General features: G+C 42.7%; 4 protein-coding genes and 1 long non-coding RNA gene across 11 annotated transcripts; 2 read left to right on the forward strand and 3 right to left on the reverse strand.

The window, feature by feature from the left end:
• Positions 1-1,107: 1,107 nt before the first annotated feature.
• On the reverse strand, positions 1,108-2,470 carry LOC135673414 (1-aminocyclopropane-1-carboxylate oxidase 1-like). The gene is made up of 4 exons (XM_065182383.1): positions 2,395-2,470; positions 2,163-2,296; positions 1,866-2,089; positions 1,108-1,793 (listed from the first exon to the last, which is right to left on the reverse strand). Exons 1-4 carry the CDS (start codon positions 2,453-2,455, stop codon positions 1,229-1,231), a joined length of 984 nt encoding a protein of 327 aa, XP_065038455.1. The 5' UTR covers positions 2,456-2,470; the 3' UTR covers positions 1,108-1,228.
• Positions 2,471-3,463: 993 nt separating this feature from the next.
• LOC135673411 (uncharacterized) lies at positions 3,464-6,254 on the reverse strand. 3 transcript variants are annotated; one of them, XM_065182380.1, is made up of 4 exons: positions 5,728-6,253; positions 5,521-5,618; positions 4,728-5,363; positions 3,464-4,460 (listed from the first exon to the last, which is right to left on the reverse strand). In XM_065182380.1, the coding sequence occupies exons 1-4, from the start codon at positions 5,825-5,827 to the stop codon at positions 3,687-3,689; spliced, it is 1,608 nt and encodes a 535-aa protein (XP_065038452.1). In that variant the 5' UTR covers positions 5,828-6,253; the 3' UTR covers positions 3,464-3,686. The 3 variants fall into 3 exon arrangements, with proteins under 3 accessions (XP_065038452.1, XP_065038451.1, XP_065038450.1); XM_065182379.1 differs by having other exon boundaries at positions 5,521-5,985; positions 6,139-6,246; XM_065182378.1 differs by having other exon boundaries at positions 5,521-6,254.
• LOC135673415 (uncharacterized) lies at positions 3,519-5,425 on the forward strand. 5 transcript variants are annotated; one of them, XR_010513366.1, is made up of 5 exons: positions 3,520-3,659; positions 3,833-4,000; positions 4,106-4,205; positions 4,282-4,820; positions 4,919-5,425. It is a non-coding gene; the product is annotated as an uncharacterized LOC135673415 (long non-coding RNA). The 5 variants fall into 5 exon arrangements; XR_010513365.1 differs by having other exon boundaries at positions 3,833-3,975; XR_010513367.1 differs by having other exon boundaries at positions 3,519-3,659; positions 3,745-3,975; positions 4,106-4,820.
• A 51-nt stretch (positions 6,255-6,305) lies between the features above and the next one.
• LOC135673413 (protein CHUP1, chloroplastic-like) lies at positions 6,306-8,339 on the reverse strand. Its single transcript, XM_065182381.1, has 4 exons — positions 8,020-8,339; positions 7,821-7,924; positions 7,064-7,738; positions 6,306-6,983 (listed from the first exon to the last, which is right to left on the reverse strand). Exons 1-4 carry the CDS (start codon positions 8,207-8,209, stop codon positions 6,501-6,503), a joined length of 1,452 nt encoding a protein of 483 aa, XP_065038453.1. The 5' UTR covers positions 8,210-8,339; the 3' UTR covers positions 6,306-6,500.
• Positions 8,340-9,200: 861 nt separating this feature from the next.
• LOC135673417 (eukaryotic translation initiation factor 5B-like) lies at positions 9,201-17,400 on the forward strand. The gene is made up of 11 exons (XM_065182386.1): positions 9,201-11,669; positions 11,764-11,871; positions 11,965-12,065; positions 12,157-12,247; positions 12,525-12,635; positions 12,718-12,783; positions 14,883-14,942; positions 15,019-15,576; positions 16,303-16,422; positions 16,523-16,642; positions 16,883-17,400. Exons 1-11 carry the CDS (start codon positions 9,348-9,350, stop codon positions 16,946-16,948), a joined length of 3,723 nt encoding a protein of 1,240 aa, XP_065038458.1. The 5' UTR covers positions 9,201-9,347; the 3' UTR covers positions 16,949-17,400.
• Positions 17,401-17,459: the final 59 nt, after the last annotated feature.

Here is a 17,459-nt window from a genome sequence, read left to right on the forward strand (position 1 = left end):
TATTATTTTTCAGGTTGCTTTTATATCGATTAATCACTTTTATATTGTTTGTCATCTTTATTCTTTTACTATCAAATATAAAAATTTATTTTTAAAGGGGCACCTCCAATCGAATTCGAAGAGATATTATTTGGTAAAGGAGCACTTCGAAAAGTACTAGAGTGATCGATGTGTGGATACCACATCGGAAAGCATGAAAGTAACTAACGTGCGAAGGTTATCTCGTAAAGCATGCTAAAATCTAACATGTATAAGAAGAAATTTATCATGATAAAAGACATAAGTTAAAATATGTTCGAAGCATGTGAGTTGACAAAGTTCGACCCATGTAAAAAGAGAATGTTGTCAATCAATCACTATCCATCACTGACTTACTAGATACTCTAAGACTGAAATAGCTTAAAGTTTTAATTTGTTGCCGACAGTTCTCCGATTAGGAAGGTTCATATTAATTTCCAGGTATGTCAATTTACTGTTCTTTTTTTTGTTTTCTGCATAATATTCAGTGATATTAAAGTTGAGAATTCTTGCGCTGTAGGATGTGTTATATTTCTGATATAAAGCTCTTAGAACACACTATCGAGTATCCAAAATCTAGTCATAAGCAGCAACCATTTACATATGGTCAAATGATCGTTTAACACCTTTCTGAATGGTGTACCCAATAAAGCACGTTTTGCCAGAAATTTGTTGCAGATGAACTTGCTTTTTGGATAATGTCCGACAATTATATGAGGCTTTAAGAAGAGTGAATTAGGATAACTTGGATGCGACTCCTTTTCTTCATGTCATCTGGATGGACATTTGATGAAGAAAAGAGAGTCGGATCTACTTGTGCCTTCACCTCCTCATCCAATCTTAGGTACGGGAGAGTACATACGGTATGATGATTTCACCTCCTCATCCAATCTTGTAGTCTTTTTTTTGTACCTTTGTCGGCTTTCCCTAAAATAGAGCAGCATAGCGAAGCAAACGACCAGAGGAAGAATGGCAACAAGACAAAAAGGCAACGACCAGCTGCTGCTGTTCCGAATGATTCTAAAGTTCGAACAGCGCATACCATTCATTCATTCTGCATTGATTCAAGCATAGCTCATAACCTTCTCATATCTAAATCATACCAATTTTGTTGATGTCAAAGACACAGTAAAACAGAACGGAACGGAACAGAACAGGGTAGTAGTCTTAAATGCGGGAGAACACTCTTATTGCTTAAGCCACGAGACCTTCACTCGAGCATTTCCTTGACGGCCTGAAACCTTGCTCCTTTGTCTGAGAACTTGGTCCCGAAGTAGTAATGGAGGTAGTCCTGGAACCGGTATCCGCCGGGGTACAGCAGCTTCGGAGCCGGCCCGACGATGGCATCGCCGCCCGGATTGTAGAACGTCGCCACGGAGAGCCGGCTGCCGTGCTTATCGGCCAGCACCCGGTGCCACATGCTCCTGTACAAGCCATTGCTGACCACCTCCACCTGATCGCCGAAGTTGACGAAGATGCGGTTTCCTTTGTTCGGAGTCACCGGCACCCATTCCCCGTCCTTGTAGAACTCCAGGCCTGGGACTGTGTCGTCCTGTAGCAGCAGGATGATGCCGCCGGCGTCGCTGTGGCCGCGGAGGCCCGTCACCAGCTCCGGCTGAGGACACTGTGGGTACATGGCCACCTTCGTGCCCACAAATGGAGGCGCAAATGTCTTCTTCAGATGATCATCGTCCAGTCCCAGGTTCTCGCTGACCAACTCCGCGAGCTTCTCCGCGAGCTTGGTCAGTTGGCTGACATAAGCATCCATGGCTTCGCTGCGACATCGATCGAATGAACCTGTAAGCGCTTGTTCCTGCCGTTAAACTAGTCTGAGGCTGGAGACTGACCGGAATTCTACCCCGAGGCCGAGGTCGTCTTCCGTGCTTGATTCCGGCTGATGCTGCACGAAGTAGGTGGTCTCCCAGTCGACTTCTGCGGCATCGGTTTGAGGCCCGAGTCCCTTCGCCAACTCCGAGTCGTAGAACCTTTCCTTGAGGCACTTGTCGTAGTGGGAGTACACATGTCTCTTCACCTCCTCCATCAAAGCCACAGCTACTCCATGGTTCTCGACCTGCGTTGAAGAAGCCAGTATCGAATGACTTACCGAATCGAATCAAGAGCAAGAAGCAGAGCGATCATATTACCCAGAAGAAGCCCCAATTCCCGCACACTTGGTGAAATCGAGACATGGCTTTGCTCCTCTCCTCACTCTCGAACTCCGCAAGGTCGATCGCAGGGACCTCCATGGCTTTGCTCCTCTCCTTGACTCGATGTGCAGCTACAAGCAGGCTCACGGTTCATATTTATAGCAGCCATGGAGCATGCAATTCCGGATCAGAAACTGGAAACGAGAAAGAGAGTTGGGGGGACGCGCACCTTGCTTTGAGATGGGGCGTCGTATGGTATTGGAAATCCAAGTGCAGTGCGTCCCTACCATGTGAGCATCGTCAACAGTGAGCAGAAGTCGTCTCGCGCCAATCGAAGCTTCGGCTTTTGCATGCTTTGATTCTGCAGTGCACTTCTTGTGGACGGGAAAGTTCGATGGATCTCCTCTTCCTGTGGGCGGTGCGTCAGGGCTGTTTCAGCCCGGCAACGCATGTGAGCTTCGAGGACGTTGTCGCGGCCATGCATCTCTGTCCTTACGAGCCGATGCAAGACCGGATAAAACGCAGATCTTGAGGAGGTGGTATTCCTTGCGCTTCTCGAGCAGACGCGCACTCCACTGTAGAAGAACTGAGATTTGACTGCAAGCAATCTCCTTTGGGTTCATGGAATCTGAGCACACGTAAAGATCGTGCAACCGATAAACTGAATGGATGAATTCTGAGGATAGATTCGCAGTGATGATTGATTCGTTGAACTTGGGATTTAGTTACAATCGCTCGAGAAGTGGCAGAATCGTCGCGACATTATGATTCGAAGAACGTGTGCTACGATGGTGAGAGCTGTGAACTCACTACTGAACCCTACACTTCAAACTTGGATTCTTGATGAGGAGAAGTAGGAAGGCTGATCATGTTTTGGTTGGCCATCTCCTTCTCTACTTCTCCATCAGACCCACAGGATTTGCAACAGAGGCACATGGTTTTGGGAGGTCGGAGAAATCACACATGAAACGAAGGAAAACACAGGGCAGGCAGGCTGGCTTGTCATGTCCCATGACTCCATAGTACTACCGGTGACAAGACAAAGACAAGAGGAGAAAGAAATCACACATGCTGATCCCTTCAAAAGCAATCATTGTGGATGGGATGAGAAGTGGCTTCAATTATATGCTCTGTTTGGAGACAATTGATCTAAATTTTGAGACAGTGATCGTCAATAATTAGACACTGCAACAGGATATGATGTCAGTTAAACTTTTAGGGTTACGATGGTTTGATGAATTAATCTACATGACAGTATCAGATATGTAGGCAGAACAACAACAAAAACACATGAACAGTGACCATTTAAAGATCAAGTACTGGAAACTTTTTCCTCATTTCTCCAGAAAGAAAGCTTAAACTTCTTAGGTGAGCTTACAATCTTACAGATGCAAACCCAAGCCATGGCAGCAAAGGACGTCCACCTACAGGAGTGATCAGATGCTGTCTCTATATACATCCGATCCGAGCACTGGCATCAACCACAAATGAATGGTAATTATCTTTAAAGCAATCACTATGTCATCTCCGGTAGCCATTTCTTTTATGGAATAGGGGTTCTCCCTGATTGCTTTTGCAGCATGCAACCATATCTTCATCTCGTAGACCACAACTCTTTGCTTGTGGAATTCCAATTGGATATCTGAAGAAGCTCTGACACCATGCAGAATTACTCTTCCATCGATCAATGCTGGATTTTGTCTTGGACAAACCGTCGGCCAAGGCATCCTCCTCCATGAAGCATGAAAGCATGCTGTAAGAAGAATTACTCCTCGCATCATCCGAGCTACATGCGGAAACTGATTCCCTGGTATCAGAACTGGCACAGATTATAGGTGTTTTATTTCTGTAGATCTTTTCCTTACTGTGGCTGTGCCTTCCCGACAACATTTTCTTGAGCTTGCTAAATAGTTTTCTTCTATGTGGGCTCTGATGTTTAGATTTGCCTACACTGCTACTGCTCGTCGTGGAAGATACATCAGAGGAACTGTTCATAGGCTCGTCACTGTTCTCTGGCACCTGCGTATCAGATTCCTCAAGGTACAAATTCTTCTCCATGTTAGCCAAATTTGCATGTTTCTTCTCTGTCTCAGCACTCACCAACTCACTTGTGCAGCTTTCTTCTCCTTTCTCGGAAGAGAACTCAGGTTTCCTTTGCTCAAAATTTGAGCAGTCTTCGATCAATCTAACTTCCAACACTTGCACAATTTCTTTGCTATGATCATCCGATTGCTGCCCGATATCCCTTGCCGTTTCATTTGCTTCGATCGTGTAGTTTGTTTCCGGAGCTTCCACCTGCAAGAAGACAGAAGCTAGCCAAGCAATTCTACTGTCAAAATCAATGGCGAAGAACACTTGAATCATGCTAGTTTTAGGACAAAGAAAATTAAGTTGAAATACCTCGATGACCTTATGAACAATGGGCATAAGAGAATAAGGTAATTTGTCAAGATAACACAATGTCATGAGCTTTAATCTAACAAGATAATATTTTTGGGCAGAGTTCGAGACCAGAACTTGAAGATTCTTTTCTTAAAGAAGGATGAGCTACAGCAAGAATACCTCTTGGCCTGTAGGAGCAAAACAGGAAGAAGCTAGATTTTCTGCAGACTCCAGTCTCTGAATCAACATCAGATTCTTCTGTTCCGAATTCGAGTTAGTGTTGCCAAAATTGCTCTGCTCATCTTCCAACTCCATCGGCAGCTTCTGGTTCTTATCATCAGAGATTGTTAACCAATGTGATTTCAACACAGTTAGGAGACGGTTTATCATCATCTCCACGGATTCAAGCTCGCCGATCGCTCCTAAGTGCGCCGAGTCCTGAATTCTTGGACTTTGATGCTCTTCATTCAAGGACTCAACTTGCAGGGACAAACTGTCGGCCTTCATCATCTTGATTCTTAACTGGTCCTCAAGCTCTCTCAGGTGATCCATCAGATTGCTTCTGTCCCTCTCCTGAACGTATGCAATTTCTTGCTCCATGTCCACCTTCTCAACACCTAACTCGCCGTGCGTGAGTTTCATCGGGCTGCTCTCGGGATCTTGTGGTAACGGCTGCTTGAGTTGTGGCAAGAGGGATCCGTCTTCATCCCAGGAATCCTTGCTGCTTTCAGAATGTTCCTGGATGGAGTTGATGGCCATGGTGGTGGTGGTTCTGGTGGTAGAAGTGCCATGAATTATATTTGCCAAGGCTTCCTCCTTGATGATTCAAACATCCAAATTTCTCATCAATAACATCTTCAAAGAAACATTTTTTCTTATGATATGAGCAAGAATCATCTAATTCTTGGGAGAGAACCTAATTTCCAGGATTAATATCTCAAAAGGGGGAAAAACCCTAATTTCAATTACATACAATTTCTTGGATGTGGATCTCATCTTTTAGGTTTCTGACACCTCCAGAGGATACAGGAACATCCGATTTGCCAACAGCAACTCGTGACTCGGCGCCCGCTGTCAACGGATCGAAAGGAAAAGACATCATCATAAAATGGATTGGTTCTTGGGGGGACTCGGGAGTAGAAATGCAAAAGGATCGGATGGGGGTGGTGAGATCAGAGACCTGAAGAGGCGGAGGCCGCTGGTCTCGGATTCGCAATGAAGTATCCGGCAAGGGGAACAGATACCGCAAAACCAAGCCTGTAACCATTCAAGCCTTTCATCAGTAACCTCTCCGACAACTCCTGTAACCATGCAAGGATCGAAGGCGAGGGAGAATTCGCTTTTAACTACGTGAGATCAATCTCCCCCTTCCATTACTTCTTCTCCTTCTTCTTGCCATGACGTCGAGGAGAACAATTCTCCCTTCCGTTACACTTTCCTATCCTTTCCAATTGTTCAAGAAAAGGAAACAAAATAAAGAACCTTCCTTTCTTTTCAACGGGGAAAGGAGTGAAGAATGTGCCAATAACGCATTAAACAATACCTAAAATCTACCAAAACAACATATAAAACTGATGGAAGGCAACCAAACCAGGTCAAAAAATGATCATTTTGATAGGGTATATGGTTGACTGATGAATTGGATGTCCGTCGGCTCTTCATATGTCACTATCTGTTCACAACTGCAATCGTCCTCAAGAACACACAAAGGTAACACCAAGAACTTGTCTGAGAGCTGGCAATAAGAGAGCATTAACATCAACCATAAATGAGGCACAGTTTTTGCTTTTTATTTGTCTTATTTTAATCTTATCCTTACATATATATAATTATAGTACACTATTATTATATCCTGCAGCTACTTGGATTGTAATTACAGCTGAATCTTCTGATGAACACCAAGTCTCCGTGTTTGAATAAACTAAGAATGTTCTTCCGAAATAATAGAGACATTCATGCAGAGTTGTTCTGCCATCTCTCAGTGTCATCTGGTTTAGCTCCTGTCAGTGTCAAAGGATTGGCTAAGCCAGAAGAAGTGGGATCACCAGAACATGTTGAAGCAGCTGCCCTTGTCTCAAAGGTGATGCAGCTTTCGGAAATGTCATTGTTGCTCTGGCTGCCTCGTCTCCTCACCAGCTTCTTAAGCTTGCCAAGGAATAATTTTGGTTTACAGGAGGAGAGAATGACATCAGATGTCGAAGAACGTCTGTCTTCTGCATCATGTTTTGGACGCCGACAATTTCTTGGATCTTTCTCCGCCGGCTTCACTGGAGGGAGTTGATTATAAGCTAGCTCATAGATTAGTCTGGAGTTGAGCCACCTGAGAAGCACCAGTTCCTCCACTTCCGCATGGTGATCTGTCTGAAGCTGCTCTATTCTCTTCTCCAGCTTGTGATTTGATTCTCTCAAGATTTTGACTTCCTCGAAGCCTTCTGCCTGCGTGACAGCAAGTGAAGAATGAGCTACAGATTTCTCAGTGGTTGATGTGTATAGATGTTGACTTTTATGTGGCATACCTGAGAGACTTGTGCAGATTCCAGCGTTTGTGCCAGTATAGAGGTTGCTTTTCTGAGATCATCAGCCTCGTCTTCTAAATCCTCCAGCCTCTGCAGTTTGATCTGGACATCAGCATCGATTTGCTCATCTTGGTCCACCTTGTTTTGCAGCATGGCGATCCTGTGTTGGAGGGAATTCATCTGCGTCCCCCCCTGCGCCCGGCAAGATCGCAATCTCTTCTTGAGATGCTTAATCTTCAGCTTGGCAGATCGAAGCTCTCGCATGGTTCCCGAGCTCGGTGATGCCACAACTTTGAGCCTCTGGCTCTCGAGCTGCAAGAACTCGAGCTTCACAGATAAAGACTTAGCTGCCATCGAGCATATCTGCAACAAGTGTTTGAGCTCTCCAACGGTGGTTTCTCGCTCCTCTAGTCCACGGTTCTCGAGCAATTGGATCTCATTGTTCCTCTCCTTCTTCCAAAGACGCCGTACCAAGTTAGTAAGATGCACAAACTCTTCCTCCAGTTCCGGAACCGATGGCTGATCGATCTCCTGTGAACTAGTCACATCTCCATCTTCCGGACTCTTAACGCCTGAAGACTGCTCGGTGATCACATCGGAGGTGACAGCGGACGTTGTCGTGGTGCAGAGATTTCTGGAAATGCTGTGGATGACATTTGCGAGGGCTTTTCCTTCCTTCACATACCAAAAAACACCACATCTTATTAGGTTCGCCAAATTCATGGAGAAGTAGTTCAGAATCTGATTTGTATCTTACCTGCTCCTGCTGTAGTAGGCAGAGCTCATCTTTGAGTCCCCTGCCAGATATGATGGTAGAAACAACTGCAGTTTTAGATCCAGTTCTTGATCCATAGCCTGCCACTGAAACAAGAAAAGTACGAGGAGACAATAGTGTCAGAACAGAGGTTGCTGATAGATGAATAACACTAGAACCACAAGAAGAAAGGACGGCAAACATGTAGAGATAGAATTCCGGCGAGTGAAGCAAAAGACGAGGTAGCCGGCGAGTGAGACAGCGAGAGTGACCCCGAGACCCAGGAGCACAGCTTTATCCTTATCATCCCTTCCTCTCTCCAACAGCGGCTTCATCCCGTCTTCGATGGCTACTATGGTTATCCCGTCGTCGACTAACCAGTAACGAAACATAGATACAAGGGAGAAGAAGCAGGGAAGAGCTGGCAGAGGAAGGGAGGCCGGTCGGCTTTGCTCTTAGCTTTCTTGTGGCTCCACACCTTGTGTTCTGCTCCCTTCTTCCTCTGTGTCTCTTAGCTTCCCCTGCCCCCATTTAATTATGACCAGCCGAGTCTCCCCTTCCCCTATTTAAAGACGACCAACCGAGTTGACCTACCCAGGAATGAGACAGCCACGTAGTTTAAAGAAGAAACTGAAATGCGAATGGTCAAATGAGAGAGAATGTGTGAGATACACATACAGAGAGAGAGAGAGAGAGAGAGAGAGAGAGAGAGAGAGAGAGAGTAAACGTGTTTTTAACATAGAGATGTCGGCATCAGCTCGGAGTAATTATTCATTTAAAACCTGAGATATAAGGCGAAATTTGTGGAACGGAGATATATTATGTGTTACTGTGTTTATAACGCCCGACAAGAATAGACGGGTTGTGCGCGTACCGGTATTAAACAGCTGATCGATACCCAAACCGGAATTTGGACAGTTTCGTGCACCGGATAAAGACGGATCAGGATTCACTGTCGGGAAGCCAACACCTATTCCACACTTGTCCAATCACATAAATGGGGCCCATCCTTGACGGGAGGCCTGCTCGCCTCGGGGTTTGGGAGTGATGGACTCTGGTCGGGTCGAAATAGCAGTGTCAGACGGATCAGCATCCCCTGACGTAGAGTGCAAAGAATGTGACGCGTGATTCGCGTCCATCGTGCTCGAGATTCGTGCGTACACCGGGATGTGTCTGTGGCTCTATCGGAGAGAGGTCAGTTTCGAGTAAATCCTCATTAAATTGTTAAGAAAAGAAACGCCATCCCGTGAATGGGTGATGGAAATCTCGCCGTCCACAGATGATGCACGCATCTGGAAGACGTCGATCAAGTGCGTCTTCTTCCGGTGTATATATATATATATATATTTAAATAATTAATTAATCGTTACCTTCGGCCGATCCATCTCCTCCTAGGGTTCCTGAGCCCTTCCCATTTCTTGATTCCGTCATGGCTTCGATGATCGTCGGCGACTTCGTATGATTCTTGGGGTTGGCACGGATCCCTACTGGTGACTCTTCTCCAAAACTGTTGGGTTTGATTGCGCAGCGATGGGTCGGAAGAAGACGGTCACCATCGACGACGATGAGTACTCCTTCCCGGAGGATCCGCAGCAGCCGCCGACGACTACGCAGGAACCAGAGATGGAGACACGCGCCGCCTCCAGCTCCAAGAAGAGCAAGAAGGGCGACAAGAACCAGCGCAGCGCCGCCGCCGTCGCCGATAATGAGCCCCCGGTCGAGGATCCGGAGAAGCCCTCGTCCGCCGGCGCAGCCGATCCTTCGCAGGAGGATAACGATGATGCCGTGCCTCTCGTCTTCTCCGGTAAGAAGAAATCCTCTAAATCTAAAAAGAGTAACGCTGGTAAGAGTGGGTACGCGGCTCGTAATACCTTTGGGGACGACGTCGATGACGAGGAGCCCGAGCCAAAACCGAGATCTGAGGTGAAACCTGAAATGGATAACCATGTGGAGGATGAGTTTGATGAAAGTAGGGGTCTAAATGGGGATACGGATTCAAGAAAGCAACAGAAAAAGAAGAAGAAGAAAGGCGGGCGAACGACGCTGGAGGAGGAGGAGGACTTGGATAAGCTCCTCGCTGAGATCGGGGAAGCCCCCGCACTGGCTTCGGCCCAGGCGTTGCCTCCTCCTACACCAGTAGAAGAAGAAGCCGAGGCAGATGAGATCAAGGACACCGATTTGGAACCAAACAGGCAAGCAAATGGCACCGAGGAAGCTGCCTCAAAGAAGCAGCAGAAGAAAAAGAAGAAGAAGAGTGGAAGAACTGCCCAGGAGGAGGAAGATTTGGATAAGATTCTTGCGGACCTTGGGGAGGGTCCGTCACCTCCTGTAGAAACTGCTGCAGCTCCATTGCAGCCTGCTGCGATTGTGGAGCAATCAGCTCCACTCCCAGGGGAACAGCCAGGGGCAGAGAGTAAGGATGGGGACGCAGAGGGTGAATCAGCAGCTGCCAAGAAGAAGAAAAAGAAGAAAGAGAAGGAGAAAGAGAAGAAGGCTGCAGCTGCTGCGGCTGCAGCTGCTCCAGCTGTTGTTGAGGTTAAGCAAGAGAAGAAGGAGGATGTAAAGGGTAAAATTCCAGACAAGAAGTTGCCTAAGCATGTGAGAGAGATGCAGGAGGCACTGGCGAGGAGGAAAGAGGCAGAAGAGAGGAAGAAAAGGGAAGAGGAGGAGAGGCTGAGGAAGGAAGAGGAAGAGAGGAAGCGGTTGGAGGAGCTGGAGAGGCTTGCGGAGGAGGCAAAGAGGAGAAAGAAGGAAAGAGAAAAGGAGAAGCTGCTGAAGAAAAAACAGGAGGGTAAACTTTTAACGGCTAAACAAAAGGATGAGCAGAGGAGGTTAGAAGCAATGAGAAAACAATTTCTTGCTCAGAGTGAGGTTCCAGTAGGTGATGCTGGTAAGGAGATAAAGAAGAGGCCCAAGTATGAGGCAAGGAAGTCTAAGCCAGCTCAATCTAAGGTTGTAGAAACAGAGAAGGTGCCAGAGAATGAGCAAGCTGTTGATGAACCTGGTACTGAGCAAGCTGGGGAAGATGTTACAGTTGAAGAGGAATCCCATTCTCAGATTGGAGATGACGAAGACAATGTTGAAGTAAATCAGGAATTAAAAGATGTCAAAGCCATGGATGAGGATGAAGATGATGAAGAATGGGATGCGAAGAGCTGGGATGATCTTGATGTGACATTGCCTGCTACAAGCCCATTTGCTGAGGAGGATCAGGACATCAAGGCAAAACCTGTGGTCAAAAGAACTACCGAACGTTCAGTATCTGCTCCCGTGGAACCTCAAGTGAATTCTTCAGCACCTGCAAATCCTGCTGTCAAAAAGGTCGTGGCTCCTCGAACATCTTGGAACGCAGATAACAAAGAGGTTGAGCATGAAAGTGAACCTGTCACAAATATGAGGAGGGGAAAAGCAGCTATTATTAAAGAAGAGGCAACTGCTGTGGAGGACAAATCAAAAAAGAGTGGTCCTGATCTCCGTTCACCAATTTGTTGCATTCTTGGTCATGTGGATACTGGAAAGACTAAATTGCTAGATTGCATTCGACGCACTAATGTACAGGAGGGAGAAGCTGGCGGTATTACCCAGCAGATTGGGGCTACCTATTTTCCAACTGAAAACATAAGGGAGAGAACAAGAGAGCTAAAAGCTGATGCAACACTGAAGGTTCCAGGTTTACTTGTAATTGATACCCCCGGGCACGAGTCTTTCACCAATCTACGGTCTAGAGGTTCAAGCCTTTGTGACATCGCTATACTGGTCGTGGACATCATGCATGGACTTGAGCAACAAACTATTGAATCTCTCAACCTTTTAAAAAATAGGAACGCAGAGTTCATTGTTGCATTGAATAAGGTAGATGATTACATTACATATAGGATTCCTTTTTCTGCGCTAATAGATATGTTTTTTGTGATTTATTTATAAACATGATGTTCCAATTATCAAGGTGGATCGACTCTATGGTTGGAAATCCAGTCCAAATGCACCCATAGTGAAGGCACTCAAACAACAATCTAATGATGTGAAGAACGAGTTTAATATGAGACTTACTCAGGTTAATGCATTTGGAATTGTCATGGGATGTATTTTCATTAAAATTTAGTTTGAAGACTCAAGTCTTTTCTTTTCCCTACATCCTTTTTAACAGATCATAACACAGTTCAAAGAGCAGGGTTTGAACACAGCTCTTTACTACAAAAACAAAGAAATGGGAGAAACATTTAATATTGTTCCCACAAGTGCTATCAGGTAATATCTACATTGTATTAGGAAGCTTTTATATGCATGTTTTGTGGATTTTTAATGGCAAATTTTGTGGTATTTGTATATATATTATTAGTGGCGAAGGAATACCAGATCTTCTCTTATTGTTGGTACAATGGGCTCAGAAAACAATGGAAGAAAAGCTTACCTATATCGATGAAGTCCAGGTTTGTTTCTGAGTGCTTATTCTGCCCTGTCTTCGAATTGGTTCAGAGTTGTGATTTAATATATCCTTGATGCATGTGCACTCACTGTAACCAGTATTATATCTTCTAGCTGTATAAATCTAACATTTGCGTTTCACATATTTTATTATGCTATTCATTTGCCTTTGTTCTATAAAGCATTCCATTTCTATGTGAGTAGATAGTCTTAGTACTTCTACTTCAGATAAGATATGAAAAAGTTTGATTGTCTTATCCTTGTACTCAATATGTATTTCAGTGTACTGTGTTGGAAGTTAAAGTGATCGAAGGTTTAGGAACTACCATTGATGTCGTACTGGTGAATGGTGTCCTTCATGAGGGTGACCAAATAGTTGTTTGTGGAATGCAGGTATAGATGTTTAATCTCTTATCTGTACTTTGGCTTTTCCTTTTATGTATTTGTTTCTAATTGTAGTGAAGTTTCTATTTAGGGGCCCATTGTGACCAATATCAGAGCTTTATTGACTCCCCACCCTATGAAGGAGCTCCGAGTAAAGGTGAGTATGCCACTTGATTATTGCATCCTTCTATAGTTTAGAGTATTGGCTTAAAGGATCTTTGATGGAGAGTTTAATAATACTCTGTTTCTTTGAGCTTATCATCTAGTTTATTTCTGTGTGTTTCTTTGGAATAATGTGAGTGCCACTTCTGGTTTTGCAATTGCAAGTCAGAAGATGCTGCACTCTTTAGCACCATTTGGTTGAACTCTCTTATGTATCAAAAGTTTTACAGCCAGGACTTTAGATTTGGATCTTCTTTCCATGTTCAGGTGTAGTATTCTCGGAAATTGCTCTATATGTGTATTAGACTTGCTAAATGGTCTAGCTAAGAGTCTAATGTAATGACGATGTTTCTATAACCAATTTAAGAAAATTAAGTTCATGATAAATAGATCTAAATTAATAATTAATTGTCAGCATTCAACACCTCTCATGATTGTAGATCTAAATTAAGCTTTGTAACCTAGTGGATACTAGGTAGGTAGTTTCTTTTTTTAACGAGGTAGTAACTTTTTTCTACTGGGTGGTACCTTATTGATGCATAGTTATCACTGCCAAATTTATTTGGGTTAGCTTTATAGGAAACAAAAGACTATAATTTTTGGGCTAATTTCTTTGCACTAGTCTGTTTTTTTTTTGTTGATAAATATCGACCCTTAACATACAGATGAAATCTTTGAGTAGTTTTCCTAATATGAATATCTTCCTTTTTCCTTGGCTATATTACATAATCTCAGAAGATGTTAGGATTATCTGTAAAGCAGATTCTATGTGAAACAGTGAAAGTATGGTAGGTATTTCATCGTCATGTAGTACAAATTGGAGGATACAAATCTTGTCAAGGTGCTACAAGTAACATCAATCATTTAGAGATGCTTTTGAAGGCTAGCTGTATTTTGCTTTCTTTGTGTGTGTGTGTATCTGTTCTCTCCTTTTCAGTCTCCTTTGACAACAATGCTCCTATTATTCTTATTTGGTAGGTTTGTTAAGTACCTCTATCCTTGTCCAAATGTCCCCATGCCTTTTGCAACTTGTGACATTTTTATGTGAAGCTAGAGTACAGCATTTCTCCTTTTTCAGTTAAATATTTTTCATTAACCTTCTCTAAGAATATTCGTGATTGGCACATGATGGTGCTGCCATCCATCCAGCATAGGTGCGGAGAGTTAATCTCCCGTATAGATAAAAATAAATTTTAATTTCTGTCAAGACTTTAAAAAATTAATGCCTAGGATAGGTACTAAGCTCCGTTCATTTGCCATTTCAAAGTTTCCTTGTTCAAAATTATGTTTGGGAGCTGATCTTCTTATGTTTGTTTGAACGCCGTCTTCCCTTTTTTCAGTTTCTCTCAAATCACTTAACGGATGTTATGGAGGTATTAGCAAGTAGCAAATTATATTCCTTAGAGTTGGAAGAATTTTTTGTCATCATTATGTGGAGCATGTGACAAAGATCAATTTTGTGGAGTGTGTTGTTATTTTGTATGTATCATTATGTCTTAGCGAAATCAAAAGTTCAACAGAAGAATGGAGGCAATAAAGTCACCAAAGGATCAGTAATGAACATAATAAGGTAATATAAAGGATAATCAATCTGTTTTTTTTTTCAAGTACCCTTTTCTAAGATTGAAGAGCATGAAACAGAAGAAAACTAAGTTGGGTTTTTGGTTGGTGCTTGTGATTCTGATTGAAATTATGATTCAATTTACTAAGTAACAAGAATTTTCCATGATTGATTAATTCATTTCAAGTACTCTGTTTCAAGATAGAACAATAGAAACAGAAGTAATTGAAAGGGATAATTAAATGAGCATAAGTTTCTCATTTATTCATTTTTCCCAATTTATTTCCATATCGTACATACTGATGGAATTACTGTCACAATTGATGAATTATTTGTAATTATTATGTTTTATTAGTTAGAGCGGTCATGTATTACACTAAGTGCATTGGCTTTGTTTTATGGCTAAGTTATATAAAGCAACGGTTCATTGCATTCTTTATATGATTTAAGTTATATTAAATTGATCTTGAGACTAGCTGCTCCCTGATGACATATTTGCGTTTATTGGCATGTCAATGGTGTATCTTTCTCAGGGCTCATACTTACATCATAAAGAGCTTAAAGCTGCCCAAGGTGTAAAAATTTCTGCACAGGTATAGTTGGATTGTAGCACAGATCTGCATTTCTTTTATTTCAGCAACTTCATTTGAGTAATCCATTCTCTCTCAGGGCCTTGAGCATGCCATTGCTGGCACTTCCCTTTATGTGGTAAAACCTGAGGATGATTTGGAAGATTTGAAGAGAACTGTAATGCAGGATGTGGAAAAGGTCATGAGCCGAATTGACAAGAGTGGGGAAGGTGTTTACGTGCAGGCCTCAACTCTTGGGTCATTGGAAGCACTTACAGAGTTCTTGAGAAGCCCAGCTGTGAACATTCCATTTTGTGATTTTAGTATAGGTCCAGTACACAAGAAGGATGTAATGAAAGCCAGTGTCATGCTTGAGAGGAAGAAAGAGTATGCAACCATCCTAGCATTTGATGTCAAAGTGATGCCTGATGCTCGAGAACTTGCAGATGAGACCGGTGTTAGAATCTTTGTTGCAGACATCATATATCATCTGTTTGATCAGTTCAAGGCTTACATTGACAATCTAAAGGAAGAGAAGAAGAAGGAAAGTGCTGAAGAGGCAGTTTTCCCTAGTGTTCTGAAGATTATGCCAAACTGCATATTCAACAAGAAGGACCCAATTGTACTGGGTGTGGATATTCTTGAAGGCATTTTGAAGGTAATTTAATAAGCTATCCTTTTTCAACCTGTTCAAAGTTAATGCTATTGGAAGTAATTTCTCAACTGATATCTGCAATTTCATTTCCAAAGAGACGTCATCTAAGCAATTGTTAGTACAAGTGAAATAAGTTTGTCTTGATCTTTGGCCTAAGAAATCAGGAGCTCCCTGTTTGGTGTTATTTTTGTTTTGGTCTTTCTATAAATACAACTAAGCAATTTTTTCGAACTAATATGTGTATCTTTATTCTGAAGGGAAGTTAGTTGTAGTCTTTGCGATAAGTGAAGTAAATCTTGATTCTTTGATTCTGGCCTCAATAATTAAAGGCCCTGTTTGACATCATTTTTGTTATCAGTGTTTTTATGAAGCAACAATTAAAACTACTGCATTCATTTTGTGTTTCATTGACAACAATATGTTTGCTGGTGGTAACTTACCACTTGGAAGCAGTTGGTCATGGAACTTGCAGGGACCAGAGGCTGGTCATGCAATTAAAGTTAATGGTTTCTTTTCTAAATGTTGGAAGCGTATGTGTTTCCGCAATTGAAGTGTTATTAGAATATATTTATCAAATGTCTTTGGCATTTATACATTGAGCTTTTTAAACAGACTAATTCCGAATTTGAGATTAATTAACATGACCTTTACCCTTTCGTGTAGCTTGAAAGTGCTTTTTCTGTGTAAAAGTGTGATATCTCGTTTGCTTATAGCTGTACGCTATTTCAGGTTGGTACTCCTATTTGTATACCTTCAAGAGAATTCATAGATATAGGGAAAATTGCATCAATTGAGATCAATCATAAGCAAGTTGACGTTGCCACTAAAGGACAGAAGGTGGCTATAAAGGTGCCGCTGATATTTCATATTTCAAATTTGCCTTTTTTTTCCTTTTTTACTTCTCCGACAGATCTCTTGGAGCCTCATCAACTCTTTTCTGTTCTTACAGATAGTTGCCAGCAGTCCCGAAGAACAACAGAAGATGTATGGCAGGCATTTTGATATTGACGATGAGCTTGTCAGTCATATCTCGAGGAGATCAATCGACATACTGAAATCAAACTATAGGGTAAGAATTACTTAATTCGATTGTTATATGCTAGTTCATGACTCTTCTTTTCACCTGTAATTGGTGAAAGGAGGGGTCGTCGTCCTACAAGTTTTAGTTGATGATCATGTGGTGCGTAGGGTTTACTTTGTGTTGCTACAGCTTGAGTTCTTTGTTGTAAGCAATGGATTCCTAGGAAAATCACACCCAAGAGTAATATTCTTATATATTATATCTAATTCACTGAATTTGATGCCGCAGGATGATTTGTCAATCGAAGAGTGGAGACTCGTCGTGAGGCTGAAGTCAATTTTCAAGATACCCTGATTAGTGAAGGGCGTGATTTTTTGTCCTGAGACCTAGACGAGTGAAATCTGCAGCCTCATTGGCCAGCAGAACTGGCGAGATCTGGTTTGATGAAAGGGAAAGAATTGAGCAATACAGTGGTGGGGGCAGGATATTACTGGTCAGCCTTGGTGAAACTGGAGGTAACTCGATGGAGGTTTCTGATCACTGTTTTGTTTTGAAAGATCATTTATTCTTGTTGCTTTTGCCCCTACGATGATGGTCTTCCAAATCTGTTGTTGTGCGTTTGTGCAGCTGCATAGGAGGTAAAAGATTTTGGTATATCCCTCGTTTTAGCATCATTATTATTATTATTATTATTATTATTATTCATTGAGTTAAAATTGTGTTTTCCAGAGATAAATGTTTGGGTCGGAGTTGTTCTCCCAATAACACTTATCAATTCTTTAAACTGATAGTGCATTTCATCGAGATTTAGCGCTTGTTGATTGGAAATATATAGATGCTGGATTCCGAACAAACATCAAAACGA

The sequence above is a fragment of the Musa acuminata genome, chromosome BXJ1-5 (assembly GCF_036884655.1).
Source record: "Musa acuminata AAA Group cultivar baxijiao chromosome BXJ1-5, Cavendish_Baxijiao_AAA, whole genome shotgun sequence".
Lineage (NCBI taxonomy): Eukaryota > Viridiplantae > Streptophyta > Magnoliopsida > Zingiberales > Musaceae > Musa > Musa acuminata.